The sequence below is a fragment of the Sturnira hondurensis genome, unplaced genomic scaffold, assembly GCF_014824575.4.
Source record: "Sturnira hondurensis isolate 20B ecotype Veracruz unplaced genomic scaffold, ASM1482457v3 Scaffold0001532, whole genome shotgun sequence".
Classification (NCBI taxonomy): Eukaryota; Metazoa; Chordata; class Mammalia; order Chiroptera; family Phyllostomidae; genus Sturnira; species Sturnira hondurensis.
In genome coordinates, this window is record NW_028074163.1 from 838,642 (window position 1) to 862,472 (window position 23,831).

Here is a 23,831-nt window from a genome sequence, read left to right on the forward strand (position 1 = left end):
ATGCTCCTACTTTGTTTTCCCCCTTTCACATCCCATCCATGGCAGATAGATGTAGCAGCAGCAAGAATGGTCCAAAATAATTAAATTGGTCTGGTGAAGAGTCCATTTAAATCAGTGATATTCTGCCTCCTTTCTGCTCACTGTTGGAGAGTTGAATCAAATGAAACTACTTTTTAAAAAAGGTTTTGAAAGTTTTTTACAATCATTTTTAAAGCAGTGACCTAAAACATATGCATAATTTCCAAAGTACAAAAATGTAATTTAATGAGCATCCATAAACCTATAACCTCAAAGTCTACAACTGTTAACATTTTTCTTATATTTGTGCATTAGTCAGGGTTCTCCAGAGAAACAGAACCAAGAAGATGTGTATATATACATAGACGTGTAGTTTAAGAAATTGGCTCACGTTGTTACTGTAGGTAGCTAACTAATTACTAAGAAGGGGAGCAAAGGAAGGTGACATTGAGCTTAATAAACTGGGGAGCATGAGCCTGTTTGCCTCACCAGGAAGCTGTAGCGTCACACTCTGGGGGGTCACAGCATTGCTCCACCAAGGGGATTAACACTCCTCCTTTCCCTGCTCCAGTATCAAATTGTAGGTGGGGGAGGGGGGAGTGAGGGAAGTTCTTGACCAAAGAGGCCTGTCAGTCTAACAACTAGGGGGTGAGCCTATCAAAAGCCCATGATCTCTCTCTGTCTCTGTCTCTGTCTCTGTCTCTCTCTCTCTCTCCTGTGACACGCACAAAGCCCCACGCATTCGTGCATTCTCTCTCACCCAGGAGGAACAAGTGATCATGCAGGTCTAGCAGCTACTGCAGCCCACAGCAGACTGCGTAGGCTCTGAGGGACTAAGCTTTAATATGAAACAGAATCTCTGGACACAGGCTCTTGTTTTGGCCTTGTGAAGATGCAGTTGCACTTTTTCCGTGACGGAACAGAGGGATATGGAAAATTGGAAACCTGGGGCAGATTTCCACCCGAATGGATTTTGCCACATCACAGTCTTTCATGCGTGGGCCCTCGGAAGGCTTTCCTCATGATCCTGTGGAATAGCCTGACTTCCACTGACAACAACATGATTGTGGTGGCATGGGCAGTTCAAACCCTGATGGGTAGGCTGGCAGGCTGCAGACTCAGGGAAGAGGTGAAGTTCAAGTCCAAGGGCAGTCTGCTGGCAGAATCCTTCTTGCCTGAAAGAGGTCAGCCTTTGTGTTTTTTTAAGGCCTTCAACTGATCGAGTGCAGCACACCTACATGATGGAGAGTGATCTGCTTTACTCAAGTCCACTGATTTAGATGTTACCATCCATCAAACACCTTCATAGAAACATCCAAAATAACATGTGACTGCCCTGGCTGGTGTAGCTCAGTGGATTGAGCGCGGGCCTGCGAACCACACGATCGCAGTTCTATTCCCAGTCAGGGCACATGCCTGGGTTGCAGGCCAGTTCCCAGCAGGGGACTCACGAGAGGCAACCATACATTGATATTTCTCTCCTTCTCACCTTCCCTTCCCTTCTAAAAATAAATAAGTAAAATCTTAAAAATAATAATAATAATATGTGACCAAATATCTGATCACAGTGGCCTGGCCAAGTTGACATATTAAATCAATTATCACAATGTGCTTTTGATCTTTTTTAAAAACTAAAACATTGCAGACACAGTTGATATGCCATTTATACTGCTCCCCAGGCACCCCATTCAATAGTAATAATTTTGTTTTGTAAACTTCTTTTTGTGACTTCAGAACACTTTTGACCCCATCGCCTGAACTCCAACTTCTGGCTCAACGTTGGGGTAGGAAGTGAAGCCATAGCCTCACATTTGCCATAACCACATGTTCTCTCAAGGAGCTCCTGGCCATCAGAGGTTGAACACGCTTTCTATAGAAAACTCTCTTATGAGCCATTGCAGGAGCGTGAGTGCCCTGGAAGTCACTAGATTGAATGTGCACAGAGTTCAAACATATTCTAATCATAAAACATCCATTTTTGGTTTGCCAAAAGTAGCAAACCAAAAAACTGGCACAAGCCATGCCAGTTTTACTTGCTAGTTTATTACAAGGAAAAGTAAACAATGAGCGTTGGAAAAACTTGGAAGCAATAAGAAGCGTCGGATATGCTCAACGTACAATGCACTGGCCTCCAGACAGCATTCTAACCTGGAGCCTGCTGGGTGAGAGGCCTGAACTCTGCACATTCTCAGCTCCCTTCCAGAGTCAGGGACTCCATGACTGGTATTTGGAGTGATAGCTTCCCTAACTCAAATTCTCTCTGATTTGCTGCTGTGGCTTTTAGGCTCACAGAAGCTGTGTCTTCCCCAATGGGTATCAGGTGCAGTGTAAGCTGCAGATACCTGCTCAGCTGCCAACGCATTTAATCATGGAAAGAAAGCTCCTAAAGAAGGAAATGAAAAAGCTCTTGTAAGTATGATTGAGTATAACTTTCATTTATTATACTGGGCATTTGGTGGGTTTCATGTCATAGATAGTCTGACATTGGCAAGAGGGTAAAAATCTACGGGAGATTGTATTCCTGCACTATTGGGGAAAAAAGCTTGACGATCTGTCTGGCCTCTGACTCGGCCTGGGAGTCCTCACATGTGGGGCGAAGCCAGATGCTGGCTCTCCTGGGAGGATGTTTCTGCCAACAGCAAGCTCATCTGAGGCATCGCTGTTCCAGAGCCTAAGATCTGGGACCACAGCCCAGTCAGCCTGTGCTGGGCAGCGTGTGCCTTGGGAAGAGCTCTGCTGGAAAAGGATGTAGGGGAGATTTCTGAGAAAGGTACCCAGTGGGCCAGCATTTAAATCACAGCCTCTGCCTCTTCTCCTGTCAGTCTGATCGACTCAATGATTCATCTGCTTCTTCTTGCCATCTGAACTTTTATTTTTAAGCAAACAAACAAAACATTAAGTTTTCCCATGGACAGCTTTTTTTCTCCTATGTTAGCTTTTCTTTGACTTGGTGCTTAATTGAGAGGTTGGTGAAAATAACAGACCGTATAAAAAGGATGAGAAAAAGGCTAAGTCTTATTTCACATGTATTTATAGGAACGACAATAATACCCTCTTCATCAAAACCTTATCACAACCCCATTAAAGGTCCTCTCTCAGCCTACTAAGATAATCATTTTTAACAAAAGGACTTTAACAAGTCCTTAAAAAATGCTGAATAAACTATGCACGAATTCACACATGTTTACTTGTTTGTGTTTGGAAGCCAATGTAGTAAACAACAAACCATAATCAGGAATGCCAGGGCCTCCACATGGAACTGACATTTCAAAAGTGATATAAATGTAATTTAACAGCCAAAAATACATTCGTGGTACTTTAAGTAAAGTACGTTGGAATGATAAAGAAAACATTTCAGAATTTTTGTCAGTCTAAGCTTAATGAATCAGAAGAGTTTTAGAAGGCAGGAGCAAGGTATCTTACCAAAGCGTGTGATAAAGACCTTGACAACCAGAAGCGTGGCCTTACGGAAAGAGGAGAGATTTGTGGAGATGGACCTCAGAGACCCTGGGGTCCTGCATCCTGCACCCAGTTCCTCTCCCTGAGTTTCCCAGAATAGTACCCCCTTCTGTTCTCCTTCCAGGGCCCTTACTCTATCCTCACCTTATTAAAAAGCACTGTTCTGAAGAAATCTGATAAGGATACACTAAACTGAAATTATTAATGTATTTTTATGCATAACTCCTCCTAAGGGCATTTGTATTCTAACAGAGAAAAGCTTCTGGGCAAAGAATGCATCTGTGCGGAATATCATATAACTAAAATTTATCAACCATGGAAATTCTGCCTGAGTTTTAACACCAGGAGCAAGGGATTGTTTATTTTAAACAGTGGGTCTCGACCCTTTCGTTTTGTAAAACTTCCTGCATTCGAGGATTTAGCATACTCCCTTGCTTACCTATAAATTTTGAGCCCACATGGGAGTTTAATTTTTAGATAAATGTGATTTAAGTTAACTGTGATTGGACATTTTTAAAAAAGCAACATCGCAGGATTGCCTTTTATTTATTTTTTAAAGGATTTATTTATTTTATTTAATTTTTTTAGGGGCAGGAGAAGGGAGAAAGAGAAGGAGAGAAACATGGATGTGCCAGAGACATTCAATGGGTTGCCTCTCGCACGCCCCCAACCCAGAACCCAGCCCTGCGGCATGTGCCCTGACCTGGAATAGAGTCAGAGACTCTTCGGTTGCAGGGTGATGCCCAACCCACTGAGCCACACTAGTCAGGGCTAGAATTGCCTTTTAAATCAGAATACCGTTGTTCTGGTAATAAAGTAGCCAAACAGTCATTTATTTTAAGAAAAAAAGAAGGAAACAAGAATGTGAACTGATCTCCCAGAGCCCTCAGTGACCACTCCTGTGTTCGGCCGAGGAGGGCGGGGCGGGCAGGAGCCCTCTGCTGCAGGCGGACCCCCGTGTCATTCCCAATGGTTCAACCCTGCTCTCTTGCTTTTAAGGGGAGAGTATATTGGCATCAGACTTCGGGAAAATGAATTTGACCCCAAAGGAAGAAGGCAGCTCACCTTTCTAGATGATATGGTAAAGCAAGGCATGCGGGTGTGAGTCCCATTGTGTTACATGTGTGTGAAGGGGGCCCAGCAAGGATCTGATGTGTCTGATAACAAGGCTAACCCTGGTCCTCTGGGATGTGCTTTCCCATCTTCTCATCTAGCATTCTCCATTTGGTCTTTTCAACTCATTATGCTGGATGCAAAAAGAATGAGAAAATACAAGTATGAGACATTTGCTACTAGAAAAGATTAAAAAGCAAAATGGGTACAAGGGCAAACATGACACAGTGTTAACATTTTTTTAGACAAAATTAATTTCTATGTAGTTCTCAAATATAATACTGGGTTTGTTTGCTTCGTTTTTTGTTTTTTGTTTTTACCATCTGTATTACTGGATGAAACCAAAGAACTGAGTAATCCTAAAATTCTTTCTGTTATTATTCATGTTGCAACTCAGGTTCATGTTCCGTGATGAAAGTTCACTTCACCTAAATTCAGGAAGAACCTGTTATAAAGATCGAATCCAAAAGATATGAGTAAACCCTCAGCTTTTTTTATCCTACCCATTTGCAGTTGTCACACTCGTATCGGGGGAAGGATCTCTCGCTCCTTCTCCCCATCTCCCTGTCTGACTCACCCGGAGGTGAATAAGCAGTTAAAAGAGCTTCTCTGTGCATGTGTTAGACGGAGAAATTAAATCGATTAGACCATTGCTTCTCAAACTTTAATGAGGTCTTATTACAAGCCCGTTGTGATTCAGGAGGTCTGGGGCGGGGGGGGGGGGGGGGGGGGGGGGGGNTGGGGATTTGCATTTTTAATGAGTGAAGCCAGTGCTGCCAGTCCATGCGTCAGTCTTTGGGTTAAGTTTCAACAACTGATCATAGTCCATTTTTTTTTTCTTTTCTTTTCCTGCTTCTTTTTTTAAATTCACTTTTCAGTTTTGTTCAGCGCCTGGAAGATATAGAAATAATTACATTGTTTAGAGAATGTTGGAATGAGAAAGAACCTGAAACCCATCTACAACACAAAAGCCAAACTGACCTTCCCTTTTCTGAGGTTGGGGATAGCAACTGACCTTATCCTCAACCCCAGAAATGGAATTGGTCCAAAGCTTTCTACGTGACACTGTTAGCAGGCCACTTAGTCAGTTCTACCTCAGTCCTTTGCTCATGCTGGCCCCTCTACCTGGGAGGTCCTTCTCCACTTCCAGAAATTCTCTTTATCCTTCAAACCCCAGCTCCACCAAAGTCTCCTCTCTGAAGCCCACCAGGATTCCCCCCAGGGGGAACACACCACTTCCCCTGTGTCTCTGGAACCACAGTTTTGTCACTTTACTCACAGAATTAGAGATTGTTCTCTGGGTTCCTCTTCCTTCACCTTCACCTTTTTCTATTTTAAAATTTTAAACAACTGAGGCCCAGAGAACACCCACTGCTCACCTAAGGATACACCACAAGTTGCTGGTCATACTTAGATTTGAGCCCCAATCCCCCAATTCCCAGTTTAGTATTCTTTCCAAGAACCTGTTCTTTCTTTATTGGTTCACATAAATCAAAAACAAACCAACAGAAAAAAAAACCCAACCCTGCTCTAGTGGGAGATAAATATAATGCCTGAAGATCTCTCTAGTGATTTCTGTCTGAGCATCGGGTTACTGGACAAAGACAATGCTCTTCACCATCGTGGACAAAATAGCAGAACAGGCTTAGTGGTGCCATTGTCATTGGGTCCGGGAAGTATTTCGGCTAAAGTTTACGCCAGTTCCTTTGCTCTCCGTGTTTCCTGCTTCCAGGCCCACTATGACTTAGCCGTCAGTGTTGCTTTGCAATGGCTGGATCATTCAGAAGACCTAACTTGGCTGGAGTGGGAGAAAGGGTAGGTTGAAACATTTTTTTTTTAAATGCATGACTATGAGTAATGGAAAGGGAAGTTCCATCTCATGTCTTCCGCCTTCAGCACGCTGATTTGGAAACACTGCAAGGGGGGTAACCCTCTCCAACGAGAAACCTGAAGAAATCCCACAGTCGGCACCCTGGAGAAGTCACACAGTGCCTTTGTTACATCTCTGTTAATTGGTGTCTTTCAGATGAAAATCTTTCTTGCATAGAATGTTCTGCCTTAGAAACAGGACTGTGACTTCTTGTGTATGGGCCATGGTTTTTCAGATGGTCAGTTCTGTGGGTAAAGGCTGTGAGCGTTTCATAAGGACCGTCAAACACAACTTCTTAAGCACTTAGCCTGAGTTGACCTGTTTGAATCATAGAACAATTCCCTTTCCAGAATTATTGAGTGTGCCAGGCAGACACACTCAATTGATAAGAACATGAAAATAAGAAGACCAGAACTGCATAGTTTGTTTCAGAAGCCAGTTCTTTTTTCTCTGTTTTATGGCCTTTGCACACCTGGTCCTGGATGGCTGTATCAGTGAGAGTGTAGTTATAATAAGCAGAAAATCCAGTTTGAGCAGACTTAAGACTTAAGGAAAAAAAGAGGTGGAGGAGATTTATTGCTTCTGTGTTTGAAAATCGTGAGTAGGTCTGCCTGAGGTGGGGTTTAACTCAAAAGTCAAACATGCCATGGAGATCTGCCTCTTGGCTTTTTCCTCTGGGCAGACACTATTCTTAGCCTCAGCCAAGTGTATTACAAAAGTCATCCCAGAGGGGAGCCCCCCTTTTTTTTTTAACCACAGAATTGTGTCGCAATAGCTCTATTTACCCTGACTTGTCTGGAGGCACAAGCAGCAGGGGATAGAATAGCCTGATGAGCTTAGTGCAAGTGTGTTTTCCAGTCTTTGGAATCCAGGGGTTTTGTCAGCTTCCCACAAAGCACATAGGCTTACAGTGAAACCAGGCCGTTTGCCCCAAGCAAATGGCCACAAGATGGGGAAGGATCTGATTGCAGATCCGTGTTGTCCACTGCAGTGACCAGTCAGCCAATGTGCGTGCGACAGCCGGGTGAACATGGATAGGTGAGGGCAAATTCACCACCACTGTTGGAAGTTTCAAAATTCCAAGTGTGTTCTTTACTGATGGTGGATTAATCGTATCAGTTTTGTAAACAAGGGCACAGCACATGGCCACCAGAGGTTACTGATGGATTCTTATCACAGACTTAGGTGTCAAAACAGTATGAATAAACCCTCCCCTCTTATTTACTCATGTTCTCTCTTAGGAAAAGACTGTTTCCTGGCAGACCCATGTATCCAAACCATAAAGAAAGAGAAGCCATGATTTTATCATCTTATGCTGGAATCCTAATGGTAAGGAAAAGAACATCATTTGCACAGATGGAAATGTTATACTTTCTATGCACATTTTGGTGTTAATGCACATTTATATTCTTTTTTAACCAATGCTTGTAAATGTCGAATATGTATTAATATTAAATGTTTCATTTTTAAGATATAATAAAAAGACATCGACTTCTATATTGTATTGTGAAAACATTTATTTCGGGAGAAAAAACCCTAGAATGAAATGCATAAATAATTGGATTCTAGAACTTCTGGTTTATCAATTTATCCAGAAGTTACGGGTTCAGTGCCCATGCCTTGCAAAGACACCGTGCTAGACTTCCTGGACCTGTAACACTTTTGTACTACAAGGGAAGTCGTGACGTGCCGACACGTCTTGTTGTTGCTGTCATTGTCGTTCACAGAACAGCATCCCAGTTGAGGAAGTCTTTCAAATCTATGGGGCGGATCCTTCGGGCAGTTCTGCTGCTATCCAGGTAGGGGAGACCTGAGGCTGCTCATATAATGGGTTTTTACAGAGAATTTCTTTATTTCATACATGTATAGTGTTTATGTTGAGGCATGAAATAACAGCTTTATATCAAAATGTACAAAACCAGAGGTAGCTATGTCTTCCTTGGGTAATAAACGTTTGTGAAATGCTTCCTCTAATGAATAGAAATGCTTCCCTTCTCTTCATTCCTGAAATGAATACAGGAGGACTGTATTCACAGTAACAGATGTATTTGGTGTAAGACTGAGTAGAAGCGGAAAACACAGCACCAGGCTTAGAGTCTAGATGCTGCCTAAGTTTCTGATGAACAGAATTTCTTACTTACGCTTTTTGTCACGTAGACCTGGTAAGTTCAAGTGCCCTTAACTTGTGTGTTAAGTGCCATGACATTTAGAACTAGGACAAGGTCTACAAGGGTCATTCTGCTGATAAACTAGTTTATTGCTGCGCATTTCCTCCTCCCATCAGACTCCTGAAACCCTGCAGAGCAAGCAGGGGAGTCCAGACACCCGGGGCTGAGTCCGGGCTCTGCGACTGTGGAGCCCTGGCTCTTTCCCTCTTCGGGCTTCTTTATACTGATGATGGAGCGTTCCAGATGAACTTCACAACCAGTTCCGTTTTTGCAGTTCATAAATGTATGAATATTTAATAAACACAAATATAGGCTGCTATTTAGAGGTGAACTACTGATCCCTTTGCCTTTAGATACCTCTAGAAGGGGGAAGGGGAAGGGAGAATGAGGTGGGCAGGGGTGTGCAGCAGGAGGGTGTCGGGGAAGGCAGTGGGGAGAACGCACCCCTGGCACCCAGGCCTTCCGTTGCTTTTGATGCCCCCACTGGATTTGGAAGGGACGCCAGGGCGGGGGCAGGGCTATGGCTACGGGAACACCTGCCTCCCTTGTTGTTTTATCTGCAAATAGCGAGTTTGTATAAATTCAAGAGTCTGACAGGTCGAGCTTAGGAGTCAAGTATTTACTAAGTGGTGTAACTTTGAAACCAACTGCCCATCGTCTGAATCCATATGTAACCTGGCTGTCATCCTGGGACTCCAGTTCCCTTGGTCTCTCTGGTTTCAACTCTGCTCATTCACTCACTCAGTGTAGTTGTAGGTGCAGGGAATTTAATGATGAGCACGTCAGCTACGGGGGCTAAAAATCCTAATACTTTCCCTCCTACCTTCTAAATTCCTCTGGCTGAGCTCATCACCAAATTAACGAGACAGATTAATAGGAGAAAGTCTCCTGGTAATCTTAATACATGTGCACAGGGGATTCATATAGGCACGGTCATTCCATGAAAATCCCAAAGACAGGCAACATTGGGTATACAAGACATCTCTGCACAAAGGAGAAAGGGGGAATTAGATTTCAGAAGTGAGAATGGGTGATTTACAGGTAGTGAGGGAGGGCAGAATGCGCACGGCAGGGAAATCCTGGCCAGGCAACTCAGAAGCAAGGGGACTCAGGGGGCGTTTAGCTAACAGGTGTCTGCTTGAAGCCCTTGTGTTGACCACATTTAATTCGAATGAGGCTGAGGCTACATCCTAAGTTCTTCTTCCTGAAGCAGGTTTCTCTGTCTGAAATCTCTTGGGCAGGAAACGGGAGAGGGTCAAGTGTTCTTTCTGAGTCTTTTGTTTCTTAATAAACAATCAATATTTAACAAGAAGCCTTGGGACACCATGATGCTTAAAGGCAAGCCAGCCCACCTCGTCCTACCATCCGTTATTTATTGAAGAGCCTTACTCAGCACCTGCCCCGTTCAGTTATGCAGTCTCTGTCCTCACAACTGGTGACCAATAAAAAGCCCGGATGTGCACATAGACTAAACAATGACCAACTCTGAAGGGAAATAGATGATACCCTCATAGAGGGTGTTTCCTTCAAAGGGCTGCATTTGTTCATGGATACAGGTGATGCATGTCAGCTCACTTACTGATTTGTATGTGACAGACAGTTTGTATAACCTTCTAGAGGTTAAGCACAAGGATTCCAAAGCTGGATTGCCAGTGTTTAAACTCTAGTTCCACAAGCTGTAAGCAGAAAAATCCTGGGCAAGTCTTCTCGGCCGTAATTTCATTTGTAAAAAGAGAGACAAGGAGATGAAGTTGTTGTGGGAAATGAAATGAATTTGCACCAGAAAAGCCCTTAGGGCTTGGGCACCTGGTAACTTCAAAATACTAGCTGTAGTTAGTTATTCCGGTATTTGAGGGTTAGGTACCTGATTTCCTGTAAGTTCCACTAAACCAGGGTTTCTCAGAGTTTTAAACCAGATCATTCTTTGCTGTGCGTGTAGGGGGTGGAGTCAGGAGCTGGCCTGTGCCTTGTGGGGTGTGTAGCAGCATCTCTGGGTAATGCTCTGCCCATTAGATACCAGCATTTCCCCCTCCCCCACTGGTGACAACCCAAAATGTCTCCTGACTTTGCTAAATGTCCCCTCAGGGGCAGAGTCACAGCTGGTTGAGAACCTCTGTTCTAAAAATTCAAAAATCAAATAGCTCATTGAGCACCCATGTGTATTATGAACATAATATAAACTTTGCCTATTTTAAGCAATGAAATATCATGAAAGCTATGATATGATTTGTATTACAGATGTAAGATTTTGAGGACTGTCTGCCCCCTGGGGGCCTCCCAGCCACCCCCTGCTCAGGCCCTTCTCTCAAAGGCACATCTGCTCCATGAGGGACTTCCTGGACAACTTAAATTAGGAGTGAGCAGAACCTCCCAATGGAAATATAGCATTTCAAATATTGTAAATTATAGGAATGTTTGAAACAGTTCTTGGGGCTGAACAATTTCAAAAAATTTAACTAGGAGATGGGTTGTTAAAAAAATAGTTGTTGCCAAGAGTTCTCTAATTGCTGCATATATTAGAATGACCTTTGATTCCTTCTGATAAAATGTCTCCTAAGCAACGCCTAAACCTCTTTCCAAGCTGGAGCTGAAAGCCCTTTGAATGCTAATCAGATTATGTAGAATTTCCAGGCCCTAGAATTGGCCTCCTTCACAACTTGGGCCCTGTGTGTAGGTTTGATAGCTCTCTTCAGGAATATTTGCTGCCACCTAGTGACAGAAAGGCATCACGGGCCCAGCATTGTTCACCCACTTTATTAGCTTCAGGTTTTACTTCCTGATAGGGAGCTGTTTTTGTTGATAAGGAGTCATTTTCTGCTGAGGACCTTGGACCCACAGAAAAGTCACCTAAGGGCCTTACATCAGTGAGGGTTGTACAGAAAGTTTCAGATAAATACAAACTGTCCTACTCAATTTTAAACTGGAGAAAAAAGAGCACAGGTCTCCCTCCAGCACAGAATGTAAGCAATACAGATATTCTCCAGCCCCATTTGCTGGAGAAGGAGCCAAAAAGGAAAGGGAGTTCTTTCACATCCTCATCTTCTTCTTCTCCCCTTCCCCCTTCTGGTTGGAAGAAATTTTTGCTGAATGTGCTTTGGACATAATTTGGCACTCAATACGTCCTTGAATTGAGAAATAACCATCATAAATTCTACTTTTACATTAACACGATGAAGAGATTAGTACCATTAAAGAGAAAAAGAGGATATGATTAACTCTAGGTTTAGGATTTAAATTTCATCTACTTTAAAAATAATTTTTATTGTTCTATTGCAGTTGTCCCAATTTTCCCCTGTTGTTCTCCCTGCCCCACCCCCCACAACTACATTAACTGTTTCCATCACATTATCAGTACTCACAGAATACTTGAGCTGGAAGTGACCTTTAAAATCATTGGGTTTTATCTTCCCCAGTAAATAGGGCAACCTAAGTGTGGAGAACATCAGTCTCGTCTCTTCTGAGGGTAGAAGTGTATCAGGAATGAGGTGTGGCTTGACTTATCAAGGGGAATCACTTCATAAGTTACATGTGTCTAACCACAGGGGAAAAAAGAATGACATATAAGCCAATTTGCTCTCTTTTTTTGTACCTGGCATGCATTGCCCTGAAGGGCTATTATTATAGCCATGATCACTCCATACTTATAAAAACCCTCCTTGCAATTACTTCCTCTGTTTCAAGGTCATCTTTCTGAATAGATCATGTGCTTCCTGAGGTTAAAGGCCATAGTCTATGCTTAGATTTAATTATCTACAATCCTGGGTGTGAAGCAAACTCTCAATAAATATTTTTGCCATTTAAATAAAAGACCGAGGTCAAAACTAAAAGTGCCTCTGGTATGGTGGCTCTAAACCACCTTGTCAATAAAGAGAACACATCCGCATTTATTGTTTAAGACGTTTTCTGCGTTATATTGTACAACCAAAACCCTGTATTGATAGTGAAAAGCAGAAACTGACTTCCCAGATGCAAGTCAAGGGACCTGGAGGTGGGCAGCCAGGGGCTGGTACCACAGTCTCACAAAATTGTCAGGGGCGCAAGCTTCTTCCAGGTCTCGGCTCAGTCGTTCCTGTTGAAAATTACAAAGTAATATATAAATGTAGTCCCTTTCTTTAAAAAAATGACCTCCCCCACAGAAAACACCCCACCTATGCACAAGCCACGCAATGATCTTAGAGCTCAGGTCCCTGTGGAAATCTCCACCTACTTCGAAGGGATGCCAGGCGTGTGGGAACCTGATCATTCCGAGTGTGATCGTCAACAGTTTTGCATAGTAAAGATAGAGTGGAAAATTTCTGCTGACCTGAAAATCGAAAAAGAAGTATTTGTTTTGTGGTCCATGGGGGTTTTTTTGGGGGGGGGAGGTGGTTGGTGTCTGCCTCGGTTATACATCATATACGTGTGTCCTACTGACGAAATGGCACATTTGTTGAAATCGGTGCATAAGAAGAACTACGTAATCAACTTTTGCTCCTTAGAAATAAGAGTTCTGTACATATAAAATGGGACTCTCTGTCAGTGAAAAAGCAGAAAATCGACGAGCTTGCAGTGGGATGTTAATTATTTCAGACCGCCTGGCTCCGATTTGTTATTTGTCACCAATTAGTCAACCTTTTTCTAGTAGATGAGACAGGATCCCGTAAAGGAATTGGTGGCCGAGTTGTTGCCATTGGTAATTTTATATGAGAGAGAACTGAGTCGAGGAGAGAAATGATGATGATAAATATAAATAATTTTTATTATAAACTTTAAAGCTACTATAGTGTACTATGTACCAAACACTACTCTAAATACTTTACACTGTCTATGGCCATACCACGCTGAACATGCCTGATCTTGTCTAAATACTTCACATATGCTAGCTCTTCAATCCCTACTACAATTTTATAAGGCAGGTACCAGTATTATTATCGTCACATGAAAGAACGGGCACAGAGAAGTTAAATGACACGCCCACGGTCACACATCTTGTAGATGGTGCAGCCTCCGTTCTCATACAGCCAGTTTGACACCACAGTCCATGCTGTCAACTACTCTTGTCTTGATTAGCAGCATAGTTCAAGTAGTTAATAACATTTGCATGTCTCCTATGTGCTAGGCACTCTCTAAAGCACTAGAGATTGAGGGTTAAATTCGTTTAACCAGCTTCTCTCCTTCCACATTCCAATCCATTCTCCACATAGTTGCCAGAATGATCTTTTTTAAAAACCTGAATCGGACTTTGTAACACTACCACTCCAACACATTTCACTGGCTTCCATGGCACCCTGGAATCAATATCGGCGAACAGTTTCATACTGTGACCAACAAGGACCCATGTGATCCGGGTCCTGCCTCCCTCTCAGCCTCATCTACAAGTTTCTCTTTCTCACTACGCTCTGGCCACACACTGGCTTCCTTTCTGGACCTGGAAAGCAAAAGCTTATTTCGGGAAGACCTTCCCATTCCCTCTGCCAGGAACACTTCTCTCCAGCTCTCCCGTGGCTGACTGCTGCTCGTCCTGCGAGTCTCAGCCGAGACACTGCTTCCTCCGCCTTCTAGAGGCTTTCTCTGTCCATTCCGTCCGAAGAGGTGACTATGCAGTCACCTCCTAGCAACTCATTTTCTTCAGTTTATTTATTAAACGTACCATGATGTACGTCCCCTGGGTTGGCTAATAGTTTATTGTTTGTCTCTCTCCACTCAGCTCTGAAAAGGCAGGAACCTTGTCTGTCTTACTAACAAGACTCCTAAACAGCGCCTGGGCCACAGTAGGTGCTCACAAAACACATGTTGGCTGAATGAAGGAATAAATGAATGGATGAATGAATGAACAGTTCTAGCCTTGAAGAAGTTTCCAGTGTAGTGCAACAGTCAGCAGATTGTAACTAGACCACACTGAGTTTGCTCTATGTGACAATGTGCTTTGAATTCACAGATGAGTAAGTCGATAAGTCTGCCGTAGGGTGGGGCGGGGGAGCAGGAGGCCAGGATGGGAGAGCGAAAGTGTGGAGACTCAGGCAACTTTCTCAGAAAAGGTGATATTTGAGCTACATTTTCAAAAGAAAAGTAGGATCCTTTAGGAAAAGTAAGAGCCTCTGAGCAGAAAAGAAGAATGTATTCAAGGTAAAGGGAACTATTTGAAGGGCATCAGCGCGTGAAAAGGTGTCACAGGCAAAAGGAACCAAGCAAAGGGAATAGAAGTCAGTGTGTGAACATGTGTGACAATAAACAGAAGCCTCACAGGGGACTGCCAGTAATGTCGAAGGACCACGGGTTGGGTAAACAGGCCAAGTGCCCTACATAGCAGGTTTTAACAGCATGAAGCATGTGCAGTTTTTCAGAGTAGGACTGTTTTCCTTTCAGGTCCCCCGAGCTCTACCTTTCCGCCTCTCCTTGCACCCTTTTGCCATGTTAACAGCGCCCAAAGCAGCAGAATATGCCCGCAAACAGAGTAAGCCTGTTTACTTGCATCTGCTTAGGGACATTTCAAACAGGAGGGGAACTCACAAAGTTAGGCCAAAGTTGTTACGGTAATAACATCTTTCTGGATGAATTAAACAGAGTCAGCAGCATTTATGGCTTGATTTCCCTCTATTATTGAAATCAAGGAAGTCTTATTTCTTAGACCCTTTGGTAATGGGAGCAAAGCACTTACAAAGGGGAAAATCTAAAACTGTGGGTGGAGTCATTTTTTCTAAAAAGACTTTTTTGTACAGTTATGGTTCCTACATGTGTCTCTAGGTGTCAAGTTAAGAAGGGGAGCCATGAATAAAATGCCGTCAACAGCTCTACAAGAGAATTAAATGCCACGGAGCAGAAATGATCAATAAATTTATCTTTGGACGCACAGCCAAAGAACAAAGTAGGTCTAAAAACACAAATTGGATCAAAATGATAGCAGATGTTTGGGGAGTACTTTACTCACAATGTTTTAAAAGTTTAGCCTCTAGAATTAGATGCTCTGGGTTTGAACCTGACACCTACTGTGTGACTTCAAGCAAGTGACTTAACCTTTCCGTTTGTTAGTTTTCTCTTCTGCAAAGTGGGAAGAATAATGGTACCTCATTCTTAAGGTTGTTGGGATGATTACCTGAGATTATGCATGTTAAAAGGTTAAAATAGTGCTTGCACAGAGTAAACCTTAAAATATTAACCATTATTATCTTTTAGCATTTGAGAGATGCTATTCACAAGTTAATCAGCTGTTATCCTGTGGTTTTAAATAAGTGTACACATGCTTATGGTAAAAATTTCAAACAATACAAGAATTGTAAGTGAAAAATAAAAGAACCCCTCTTCCCCACACCCTTTCCTACTTCTTAGAAATGACCACTTTTCTTGTGATAGTCCAATGTTTCTTGTGATATTCAAATATTGCTATATGTGTACAAGTATGTCATGTGATATTTTTGTGGTATTGAAATACTACTATACATGTATGTCTTACTACTGATTTGTTAGAAATAACCAAGAAATAAATTAAAGAAACAAATATTTTTATTAAAGAAATAATTATTTTATAAATGCATGAAAATGTACTTTCACAGTTTATTGTTTGAAGTTTTCATTTTGTTTATTTGAGCTTCTGAGTCTTTCCTAGTTTATAGCTTATGGATGTTATATCATGTTGTATTTTTAGCCAATAAACAGCTTTATAACCTCAGGATGAAATAATGACATATTCAGAATTTTCTGCCCTGGCTGGTGTAGCTCAGTGGATTGAGTGCAGACCTGCAAAACAAAGGGTCATAGTTCAATTCCAAGTCAGGGCACATGCCTGGGTTGCAGGCCAGGTCCCCAGCAGGGGACGTGCAAGAGGCAACCACAAATTGATGTTTCTCTTCCTCTCTCCTTCCCTTCCCTTCCCCTCTAAAAATAAATAAAATCTTTTTTTGAAAGATACAGAATTTTCTATATATTTCCCGCCACTAAATTTCTTCATAAAGTAAGAAAAAAAAGAAAAACCATTTTTCATAATCAAGGTATTCTGGCAAACAGTTTTAAATATTTATTTTATACTGTATTGGTATTAGTAGCTTGTTTATTAATCAAAATGGGTATGAACAATACCACATCCTAGGAAAGTGTCAATATTGGGCAGAGTACTAGGAAATGAATTTGGAATGGACAGGATTGTACCAAAGAGCTAGACAACAGCATACTATAGTGAGTAAGAGTGTGAATTCTGGAGTCAGAGAGCTAGATTTAAAAACTGTTTTTTTTTCCATTTAATAACTTGGTTGAATTATTGAGAGTTCATCTATAAAAAGGATGATAGCAGCACCTACCGTATAGCATCATTACAAGGACTAAGTGAGTCAGTATATGCATATGTGGATGGGCTTAGAAAAGGGCCAGGACTACAGCAAGCAATAACACAAGTGCTCCCACTACCGCTGGGAACACAATGCCGTGGGACAGGAGAAGCCACAGCAAGAGGGCAGTTGGCGGAATCTGGTCTCCATTTCCACACAGAGGGAGCTTGGGCATTGGTATTCCGCCCTAACAAGTAAAGAGCTGAACAGACCGAATATTCATCAGCTCTTCTCGGAAATGTAAAGAAGGTGAGGGCACGGGGAGACCAACCACCCCCAAGAATAAGATGGGCGTACGGATGGGTAGAAGGGTAGAGAGCTGTGCTGATGCAAACATGGCAACAGCATCAACAGGGGGTGGGCACACGTATCCCATCGTACAGTTCTCTCAACTTTTCTGTATGAAAAATTTCATAATGAAGAAAAAAAGACAGAAATTGTCAGAGTGGACCTAAAAACAACACCCAATTCTGTGTTGTCTATAAGAAACCCACTTGAAATAAAACAACATAGATAGATGAAAAGGAAGTGGATAGAGAAAAATCTGACATGTTAACACTAATCAAAATAAAGCAAAAGTAGCTCTGTGAATTTCAGACAGAGCTGACTTCAGAGCAAGGACAGCTGTTAGCAATAAAGGGAACTGCATGACGATAGAGGTTTATTCTTCAACAAGACGACAGTCCTTAACATGCATACACTGAACAGCAGGTCATCAAACTACATGAGGTAAAAACTCAGTGAACTGCGAGGAGAAACAGATGACTCCACTATCCTATTTGGAGATTTCAACACTCCTCTACTAGCAATGGGAAGCGAGCAATTTACGTTTACATTCAAAGCAATATAGAAGAAATTCAAACTAATATTCTGCAAGAATAATACACAACCACTGATGGGCAAAGAAATTATTTGCTTTGGGTATAGTCAAATGAAGTATAACTTTTATTATTTTCTTTTCTTTGAGAATAATTTTGAGCCTAGAGCAAAGTTGCAAGAACACTTCAAAGAACCATGTATAGTTTACTCAGATTCACCAATTGTTAATTTTTGTTCCATTAGTTATATCATCTTTTGTCTCTGCCTCTCACTCTGCCCTTATCTCTTTCTGTCTGTATATAGATAGATATTTAATTTTTCTGATTCATTTGAAGTGACACCAGCATATTCTTTTACCCCAAAATACTTTAGTGTGTGTACTTCTAAAAAACAAAGACAATCTCCTACATAACCCTAGTGTAGTTATCGACTTCGGAAAATCCAACATGAATACTTGGATCTAATCTACCATCTGTACACCAATTTTGTCAGTTGACCCAATAATGTTTTCTGTAAACATTCTTTCCTTCTGTACAGGCTTCATTGTAAGATCATGCATCATATTTAGCTGAAAAATATAACTCCATTTCCAAATGGCTCAGAACAGTTCCATGGAAATTCTTTTGTATCTACATTCACTTTAACCCATCTTGGTCAATAATTTAGTACCTGATATTTGACTTTAACTCCTGTAGATTGAAAGCTACTGTCTGTGTCCAGGTTGAATTGACACGCTCGATACCAAAATCATCTTTTTATTCTGCAGTCCAGTTAGAAGCTCAACATGGTACTCCATAATAAAGTCTCCGGGAGATGAAAAGAAACGCCATCTTAAAACCGCAACACTGCCAGCCTATGTTTCTTTCCAGTTAGCTGTGATGCAAACTGCATTGAAGTGTTATTTGTGGATGTCGAGTTTTCTTTTCTTAAAATCATATTCCGGGGCTATACTTGGGCTTTAAAAATGTGCGTATCTTAAGCTACTCCATTGTGAGTGGAAGACTGTTGGTCGGAGAATGCCAAGAACATGTAGTATTTCTACGTCAGAGCAGGCTGGCTTTGTAGCATATTTTACAAATGTTTAGCACGAATACTGCAGAGCGGTGGAGCAGGAGGCAGTTTCCCAAAGTTTCAACCCAAAGTAATATCAATCTATCACTGATTGCCTTCACAATGTTGCCATATGGAAACATTTAAAATCATTTCAATAATGCTTTATAAGAAAAACGGGTATAGGTTTTCTCTTAAAAAAATATTGTGACTAGGAGGAAAATACTCTACTCTTCCAGTACCGTTCCCCAGTGATGACTAGGCATATGGCTTAGCTTGTACCTATGTGCAGTAACAATTTATGAATGTGAACACAGATTACACTTTTCCTGATGTGCTATCTTTGCAGACCAGTTTTGGCCTTTCTTTTAAGTGCACAAAAATTACGTGGTTTGTTGGCTTCTGTGGAAAATGGTGCTGTGTTTCCATGTGAGTTTGTGTTTGGAGGAACCGACGCAGCCTTTTTCATACTAAAACTGTAACTGAGGCGCACCAGCAGGCCTGCAGCGTTAGGCAGGGGGCAGAGAAGCACATCCGTGACGCGTGCTTTTCGGGTATGCTGCCAGGTGTCTAGCTTCACAGAACTGTGTCAAATTTTCTTTTTGTCTAGTTCTGCTACTGGTGAGGGTACATTTTTATTTTGCAGCTTTTGTTGTCGCTCCCTTTAACATGCTCATGTTTGCTTTACACGCTGCCCGAGGACTTTCACAAGCGGCATTGCGGACCTATTGCTATAGTTGCGTTTGGCTGCTCTCTTAGAGCCTGTTCATGGCCGTGACGCACAGAGGTATTGGATGTCAATTTCCACCTGCACCTGGGATGAGAAAAAATGAGCAGAGGGAAGAGTCATCCTTGCCCCCCTGAATCTCTGAGGGTGCTTCTACATCAATAGGTTGGCAGCAACAGAGAATCACCTTCGTTCTAGGAAACAGTGATGCTTCGGGGAGAGAAAACCCGGGCAACTCATAATGCTAATTTCAGGACATCTCTTTATTTCAGCCCTGGGAGAAGGGTTTAATCCCTATACAAAATATGCCTATTTTCAAATGTTTCTGCTTTTTACTATCAACTCAAAGTTACATATTTAAAAAATTTATTTTACTTTTTTGGACTCACGAAAGTAATATGTAATTATAATAAAAAATTAGGGCAACAGAAAACAACAAACAGGAGAAATAAAAACAAAACTAAATCCAGGCTATGCTCTTGTCGTTCGTTCATAACCGTGACTGAGAGTTTGCTGTAACATACACAGTTCTAATCTTTTTTTCCTATAGAAACAGACACAAAATATTCGTATCAATATCCTATTATACTGATGAGGTCACTTAGGAAATGTAATTGTTTTTCAACCAGAGAACTTGTTGTTGCCCTTTGCATGTCAAGTCCTTCTGGAATTCATGAGGTTGTCACGAGCCCCCCCGCCCGTGGAACTACCAACCCCATCTCAGCAGTTTCCATAGGCAAGCATTACAAAATGCTGGGTGTGTGATGTATTGCTAGAGAGCTGCATAGGCCCAGAAGTGCGTCCTTTGTCTCCAAGGTCATAATAGCTCTGCTGACTTCAATTCCTTTCACTGGAGCTAGTGAGGACAAGTCAAAAACGCCAGACAGAATGACAGCCCCCTGACCCATGACACCAAATGGAAAAAAGAGAGAGAGAACATAGAAATCCCCTCACACACTATCCCCAAGCCCCTTTGTGTTGTTCTTGCCAACACAGCAGCCGTCCTGCTATATATACCAACTGCCACTCTTGTCCCCCATCACTCTGGATGCTGATCAGTCGTCATCAACCACCATGGGAAAGGTGAGTCAACCCAGGTGCCATACCGTGTCTATTGAGTGTCTTCTGGTCGGAGGATGTACCTGCCAGCTGACTGTCTGCCGTCACCTTGTTCTCCACTACAGATCACCTTCTACGACGACCGGGGCTTCCAGGGCCGCCGCTACGAGTGCAGCAGCGACTGCTCCAACCTGCAGCCCTACTTCAGCCGCTGCAACTCCATCCGCGTGGACAGTGGCTGCTGGATGCTGTATGAGCGCCCCAACTACCAGGGCCACCAGTACTTCCTGCGACGCGGCGACTACCCCGACTACCAGCAGTGGATGGGCTTCAGCGACTCCATCCGCTCCTGCCGCGTAATTCCTTATGTGAGTCTTGCTTCAACCAACTGATGTGAAAGCATCATTGATCCGTGGCCATAAATCCCTGTTTATAACAGTCAGTGTGTTCCAACGCAGAACAAGTCCTCACAGTGAGGACAGCAATGACTGACTCTCAGGCGTACACACATACATGAACACACAAAGTGAGCAGGATTATGGATGACCTCAATCTCTATTTTTTCTTACTTAAAGATAAATTGCTCTTAGGGCACAAGAAATCCCAACATAGTCTCTAAAATTGAATTTGGTAGCCTCTGGCTGATCCTTGATTTCTAAATAAAAATCGTTGTGGTGAGTAAAAAAAAAAAGTTTCTCTAAATAATTCTTTTTTAATGATAAAAACACTAACAGACTATAGGAGAACAATATAGGTATAATGCATTCTGACCGTATTGGTGATTGTTTTCAATGCACTAGCCATTTGTTTCATCTCGTATGTGGCTTCTGTTTTCCAGGAGTCATTATCAACCAGTTTCTTAAAGGGTCAGAGACAACTCATTAGTTAAAGGGGGTTCACGGAACACGGTCCTCCCCAAGGTGTTGCTTGATGTTGTTTAATCATGTGGAGTTTGTGCTTCTGCTTTCTAAATTATGTGGTCTGGTAAGCAGAGTTAAGAATTGTAACCAAAATTAGAGTAGAGAAATTTTGCAGAGGCAAAAAGAGAGACATAAAATAGGAATTTCTTTGAGGCAAGAAACTGACATGGTATAAGTGACTGGGCACAATGTCAGACATGTGGCCTCAGAGTGGGGACTGTTGCACATTATGAATGCAAACTTGACTTAGAAACAAGCCCTATGGGACTCAGCTCAATGCAGTTATGACAGAAAAGGGAGTTTGACTCTGCTCCGCAGACTCACTCAGTATGGTTGTGGCAGCGGGTTTCTTACAGGGGAATCCCTTTCATTGTATTTCTTTCAGTATTTTTTCCACAAGACAGTTCGCTGGGCAGGTGAGTGTTATTTTAGGATTCTTTCTCATTTGCTAGGCAAACGATGTAAGGAGAGGGGCAGGGAGGAAATAGACATCAGGATGGTTTGAAAACAATGCCGCATGAAGATGCAAACAAACTGAGTCACTTTTATGGATATTAAGGGTGCACACGGGTTTTGTATTTCTTCTGTTTCTGTCACAGCAGAGCAGCTCCCACAGGATAAGACTGTACGAGAGAGATGACTACCGAGGCCTGATGTCTGAGCTCACGGAGGACTGCTCCTGCATCCACGATCGCTTCCAGCTCCACGAGCTGTACTCCCTCCACGTGCTGGAGGGCTGCTGGGTCCTGTACGAGATGCCCGACTACCGCGGCCGGCAGTACCTGCTGCGGCCGGGGGACTACAGGCGCCACCAGGACTGGGGCGCCACAGATGCCAGAGTGGGCTCTCTGAGACGGGTCATCGATGTGTACTAGGCTGTGTTTTTCTTGCTATGCTTCACATATAAATGCAATAAATAGACACATTGTGTTCTTGGCACTATGAGACTCTTGCTTATCTTTCAATAATAACTGATTTGTACTAAATGGAGACACCCCAGCACCCACCTGACCCTAGAGCTCAGGTGTGTTGAATACCTAATTACTTCCTGTTGGTTAGGCAGCACTTGGTGTCACCAGAAGGCACGGTGTGAATGGACACTCATGTCATGGGGAAGAAAGATAAACACTGTTTCTGCCTCCACAGCTCACATCTGAGGGAGAGAGGAAGAACGAACATAATGAACATGATTCGAACATATATGCAGGAGAAAATACAGAACCAGTTGTGGCTGGAACACCAAAGCCGAGAAACTGGCTAGAGAGTCTCAGATGTTAGTTCAGAAAAGCTGAGCAAAGAGAGGGGTTTTAAGCAAATTCCCAAAGGAGGGGAGATAAAGCCTGCTTGATGGGGGCATCTGGTAGGGAAAGGGTTAAACGGAGAGGTAAAGGGCCTGAGTTGTTATCCTGTCTCTTCAACTCAGTAGTAGAGTGACCTACTCTGGCTAGCGTTCCAGGGACTCTCCCAGGTACCCCAGGTTTAGCCCGGAAAGTCCTGCCTCCTGGGAAATCTCTAGTCTCAGGTGAACAGGGATGATTGGTTACCTTACTTACCAGCATATCTCTTTGAGCAAGTCATTTCTTATCCTTTCTGTGCTTAAATTAACTTATTGAAAACTACAAGTGATATTAAATTCCTGCCTCACTGAATAAGTCCCAGAATAATTATGATGAAAAGATGAAGAAAGATTATGTTATCTTTAAATTATTGTACAAATGTAAATGTAAGAAATTAATGTATCCCCAGTGTCCCCTAATATCCAACAGTACAATGTGGTTAACTTTATTTTGGACTCCAGTATGGATTTTTACCAAGACCCAATTAGCAAACAATTAATTAAGCAGAGTAAAGTATTAAAGTTTGCTACCCTACATACCTGTGGGATTTCTTCCCAAATTAATAGAAGCAAAAATAGTGCCCTGTTTCAGTTAACTTATTTGTAGAAATTGATAAGCTGATTTTAAAATTCCTGGAATTGCAAGGGGCCAGAATAGCCAAAACAATCTTGAGATAGAAGAACAAAGCAGGAAGACTCACTCTTCTGTCTATGAAATAAACCCATATGTCTGTGTTCAACTGATTTCTGACAAGGATGCGAAGACTCTCTGGTGGGGGATAAAACAGCTTTTCAACAACAGTGCTGGGACTACTGAAGATCCATGTGCAAAAGCATTAAGTCGAATCCCTATCTTGAACATATATAAAAATGAACTCTAACTAGATCAAATATCTAAATGTAAGAACTCAAACTATAAAACTCTTAGAAGAAAATATAGGCATACATTTTTGTGACATTTTATTAGGCAACAGTTCTAAACTATGACACCCAAA

The 23,831-nt window shown here is 42.2% G+C and overlaps 2 protein-coding genes across 3 annotated transcripts; both read left to right on the forward strand.

The window, feature by feature from the left end:
* Window positions 1-2,186: 2,186 nt before the first annotated feature.
* Window positions 2,187-19,831, forward strand: CUNH2orf80 (chromosome unknown C2orf80 homolog). 2 transcript variants are annotated; one of them, XR_005064127.1, is made up of 8 exons: window positions 2,187-2,427; window positions 4,477-4,558; window positions 6,323-6,405; window positions 7,702-7,789; window positions 8,188-8,259; window positions 14,974-15,061; window positions 15,352-15,472; window positions 19,495-19,831. XR_005064127.1 is itself a non-coding variant. In XM_037029828.1 (7 exons), exons 1-7 carry the CDS (start codon window positions 2,387-2,389, stop codon window positions 15,411-15,413), a joined length of 516 nt encoding a protein of 171 aa, XP_036885723.1. In that variant the 5' UTR covers window positions 2,188-2,386; the 3' UTR covers window positions 15,414-16,074. The 2 variants fall into 2 exon arrangements, 1 of the variants encoding a protein (XP_036885723.1); XM_037029828.1 differs by lacking the exon at window positions 19,495-19,831 and having other exon boundaries at window positions 2,188-2,427; window positions 15,352-16,074.
* Window positions 19,832-20,561: 730 nt separating this feature from the next.
* CRYGA (crystallin gamma A) lies at window positions 20,562-22,439 on the forward strand. Its single transcript, XM_037029885.1, has 3 exons — window positions 20,562-20,604; window positions 20,706-20,948; window positions 22,103-22,439. The coding sequence occupies exons 1-3, from the start codon at window positions 20,596-20,598 to the stop codon at window positions 22,373-22,375; spliced, it is 525 nt and encodes a 174-aa protein (XP_036885780.1). The 5' UTR covers window positions 20,562-20,595; the 3' UTR covers window positions 22,376-22,439.
* Window positions 22,440-23,831: the final 1,392 nt, after the last annotated feature.